Genomic DNA, 4,640 nt, shown 5'->3' on the forward strand with positions numbered 1-4,640 from the left:
GGGGGGGGGGGGGGGAATATCAGTTTATAGAGTTCATGTCAAATATTTAATCAGTACTCACACTCGAGCAACAACACCAACAAAAACTATAAAAGACTGAAATAATATATTATTTTATTCAACGTATTAATTTAAAATACCAAGATTGATGATAACAGTTTAGGTGTGTGATGACAAATCAAACATTGCAATTATAAGCGCAGATGCAAGTCTTGCTCTTAGTATCATAACACACGCCGTTTCCATTATACTTTAAAGTACAGTCATATGCACACACCAAACCTTCGCAGTTTTCCTTCGGTGTAATGAAATATGTATAACACTTTTTTACTTCTCCTCCTTGCGTTTCCTTTGTAACCATCCCTAATTCAAAAAAAAAAAAATAGTAAAATATAATCTCAGTTTCTTTTTAATAGAAAACTAATTGAAAGGTGTTTGAACAAAACCGACAATAGATAAAAGAGAAGAAACGTAGGAACATAAAATATATTTAACAAACCTAAAACGAGGATGACCATGAAGACAGTAAGAGTGATGGCTTTAGTCATTTTTTATAATACAGTAGGAAAAAATGACAATGAGTGTAATGATCAATATACACGTGAATGTCAAATTGTATGTATAAGCTATCAAATGATATCACAAAATCTTAAACTAGTTAAGAATCAACGAGTAATTAAGTAGATATTGTAAGGGGACGAAGATCTAATCAAACCACTAATAAATTAACTAAAAGTGGAACATATAAAACGTAAAAAAGAAAAATATCATATTATGATTATTTAACATTTTAAGACAATATTTGGGTTCATTCCACTTCTTTATTCACTAAACAAAATCTGTATACATTATTATAAAATAAAAAAATCCAAACCGTTCTTTTATAAAACGAAACGATAGATAATTTTGTTTTCTAACTGTAAAATCTAAATCCTAATCACCTTATTTGTAATTTGTAAACCCAAACAAATATATACTTTCGTTCTAATTGTACCCTAACCACTTCATTTGTAAATCCAAACTTACATATAATTTTGTTTTAATTTTAAAAAAAAAGTAAATAAAAGGATTCATCTCTAGAGGTGAGCTTAAGTATTTGTCAACATTTTATTGAGTTAATTCTGTAATCGTAAGTAACCTTAGAGAAGCGAGCGGGCGGGTTTAGTTAAAAAACCTTAAAGCCAATGTTGCTATTTTAAAAGTTCGACGAAAATAGAGAGCCCAGCGTGACGCCCACAAACTTTTTACTTTGGTTGAAAGTTGAAACATGTACAAGAAAAAGAAAAAAACGATTACAGAGGAACGAGACGCAGTTGCATTTCTTGTCTTTTTTGGGGGTATAATATAATTTACAACTTCTATGAACTCTTTTTTGAAATCGTAATTAACAAAAAAAATAAAGCAAAGTAGCAATTAGTTCCTGTTAAACAATTTAAATCAGAATTCAAAACAAATATAAAACTATAAACTAATTCATTATAAGAAGCAAATGTGTAACATAATATAAATAGAGGTAAAAATGTTTTCCGCACAAAAATATATAAACACTGCACATTGAATAATCGCATATTAGTCTAAAAATGATATATTTCATCTAACAAAGATAAATCACTTCATAGGATTAATGGTGGTCAATGCTATGATATTTTGGGTTGAATGAAAGCTTTTGTAAATACAAGAATGTAGAAATTCATAAACCACCTCCCTCCTGGTACACTTTTTCCAAGTTCATTGTCGTAGTTGAACATTTGAATGGTTGGTTAGTGGCTTAGTTAGTGCTGTATACTTGTAAACGAGAAAGAATATACGACAAAAAAAAACAAAAACAAAAACAAAAACAAAAAAAATGATAGAACGAGAATGAAACGTGTGAATAAAGAAGTAGGTAAAAGGCTTTAGAGCCAATGGCCGGTATTATAAAAGTCGGCCGTAAACAGAGACTTAAAGCCCAGCGGCGCCCACAAACTTTTACCAAAAATGGTGGGTTTGGTCCACGTGAAGAAACATCGAACGTACAGAGCACAACTTTGTTGTATTGTATTGTAATTGTATCCGTGGAAGTCTTATCTCTCTTCTTCTCTAACGATTGTTTAACGCATATGGTTGTTTATTTGAAAATTTTCATCTTTCTTTTTTTTTTTTGTTTTGGTAACTCGTCATTTCTAATCTGGACTAGTAGTACTTAAACAACATTTTAATAAATCTCTTTTTTTATTCTTTTTCTTTTATTTTCTGACTCGTGGCGAATCCTTCTTTTATTTAACAAGGATTGAATATTATAGGATTATCCACAGAAATGACAAAACATTCTCAAATATTATTACAAAAATGCTACTAGTAATAAAAATATTTTCTTTATTAATTTTTCTTTTGTATTCTTTATTTAAAATTGCATTGAGCCAACAAACCGAGCAAGCCACGTTACAAATTATAGTAACTAGTAACCCATAGGCATAAATACAAACTAAGAATTAAGGGAGAAGACTTTTTTCTATTTTCTTTTTGTTTCTTCCTTCTTCTTATTCTTTAACAAACAAGACACACAACGAACATAGACAGTAACACCAAGTTCTCTTATTAGATTCATCATCATACAAATTTCGATTTTTATTTTATTTTTTCAACCTTGAAATAAATCTTTTTTTTTTTTTTGTGTATTTCCTGAATACCAAAAAAAAAAAAAAGAATCAAAACATCTTTGTTAGTTTTGTTCCGAAAATTCAAAAATTGGGAATCATCAACGGAACAAAAGACAGAAGAATCAATAATAAGAATCTGTGCAGAGCAAAGCCCAAAACCCAAAAACATTTTTTTTAATAAGGCCGTTGGTACAGACCCCAAACCGGAACTCCGGTTACAATCCGACCACCATACCCATCAATCGATGGCGTATCCGATCTCGGTCTCCACAAACCAGTATCCCTCGCTTGCGACGAACACGCGTCGTAATCCCTCACAGCCTTCGGATCCGATTTAACAAGAATCGAAAAGTTGACGATCCCACACTTATCACCAAACTCATCTCTCAATCTATAGCTCAAGCAATTCAAATGGCCTTCAGGCGAATATTTTCCCATGAAATCGCTCGTCGGGATTTTAGCCTTTCCGACGCTTTTATCTTGCCCAGAACGTGTTCGATATAATACCTCAATGAAGATAAACTGTACATTACCGTTGATGGGCATATCTGCTTTAAAGTTCCATGTTGGGTTGCTTACTCTCGATTCGTCAGGTTTAGATGTTCGTTTTTTCTCGCCGATACTTACGACGGCGAGAGTCTTTTTCTTGAGCGCTCTTCGGTTTAGCTTGAGCCCTTCTGCTGATCTTAGATGAATCTCCAATGTTTTTGTCATTGTTGTTGTTGTAGTATAGTGATGATCAATTGATCTACCAAAATATATCATTTGGGTTATATTAGTTTTTGTATATGGTTGTTTTGTTTATTGGTCTAATCATTAACTTAGAATGAAGGATCATGTATATATATATATAAACGACGAAGCTGACAAGGAAGTTAGCAAAGAAGACTCGAGGAGTTTTCTTCTCTTTTTCCGGACACCTCATTATCGATGTCGACCAAATAAACATTTTTTTTTTTTTTAAGGAGAAAACTTTTTACATTTTAATTTTTTTTTTAATTGTTCCTTTTAAATAAAAAAATTTGAATTAAATATTAATTAAAATCCGGTTTTATAGTTTGAAAAAATGTTTTTAATAAATATTTAAACAAAAGTTGAATTTTTTTTTTCTCATTAACTATCTTTTGTGTATATCAGTTTCTTGTATTCGTTCAAATTTTTATTTTAATTTTCAGCCTAATAAAAAAAAAAATAGTGTTTATTTACAACAAAAAAAAAATTATGTTTTTACGCCATAAATTCTGGTTTATTTGGATTGATCACCAACTAGAAATTTCCAAAACAACAATAGTACTGTATTAACTTTAGTTTTTTTGTGAATTGTGATTATGACTTTTCGAATCTCACGAGTCACGACTAACTTATTTTAACGTAACATCAACCTCAAGACTTAGTATATACTCAAAAGATTGAGAATAGTAATGTTTTATTACTTAACTGAAACCAATAACAATAAAAATAAAGAACGTGGCAGAAGCCAGTTGAATACAGCATGCAGCAGCGTGATAAACGCGGCGGGAACGTTCGTTACTTCGTTCGTCGTCAAATAAACCGCGCGTTCCAACAGCTATGGAACAGGGAGCAATAAAGGAAATTACTCGTTTATTTCTTCTTCCTTAGTTTCAATTCAAACCTAATTATTCATTTAATTTATGTATTGTGCTCGTGATCTTTTCAATGAAATTGGTTCTTAATTTTTTCCTCAAGTCTAGCTCAAGATTTCCTAGCATACCTAACTTTTTTTTTTTTTTCATTTGATATTATTATTTAAACTTGAAAAGATACATTATAAAATACATCTTAAGCAGACGGAAAACAGAGACATCCTCCAAGTTTAAAGCCCAAAAGAGGAAGGCTAAGAGGACGGACAAATGATAAGTCCTATCATACCTAACTACATATGTACTTTTGTAGTATAGAATCAATCAAGTATGGTACAGTTCTTTAGAAGTTTTGGCATTCTAAGTTTTAACTTTTTCTTATATATAAATTTTACATATA

At 30.8% G+C, this 4,640-nt stretch overlaps 2 protein-coding genes across 2 annotated transcripts; both read right to left on the bottom strand.

Annotated features, from left to right (window-relative positions):
• On the bottom strand, positions 106–582 carry LOC109129663 (defensin-like protein 125). The gene is made up of 2 exons (XM_019238195.1): positions 500–582; positions 106–363 (listed from the first exon to the last, which is right to left on the bottom strand). Exons 1-2 carry the CDS (start codon positions 546–548, stop codon positions 179–181), a joined length of 234 nt encoding a protein of 77 aa, XP_019093740.1. The 5' UTR covers positions 549–582; the 3' UTR covers positions 106–178.
• Positions 2,553–3,444, bottom strand: LOC104749159 (BON1-associated protein 1-like). Its single transcript, XM_010470741.1, has one exon. The coding sequence runs from the start codon at positions 3,402–3,404 to the stop codon at positions 2,814–2,816; it is 591 nt and encodes a 196-aa protein (XP_010469043.1). The 5' UTR covers positions 3,405–3,444; the 3' UTR covers positions 2,553–2,813.

Source organism: Camelina sativa, chromosome 16 (genome assembly GCF_000633955.1).
Source record: "Camelina sativa cultivar DH55 chromosome 16, Cs, whole genome shotgun sequence".
NCBI classification, from domain to species: domain Eukaryota; kingdom Viridiplantae; phylum Streptophyta; class Magnoliopsida; order Brassicales; family Brassicaceae; genus Camelina; species Camelina sativa.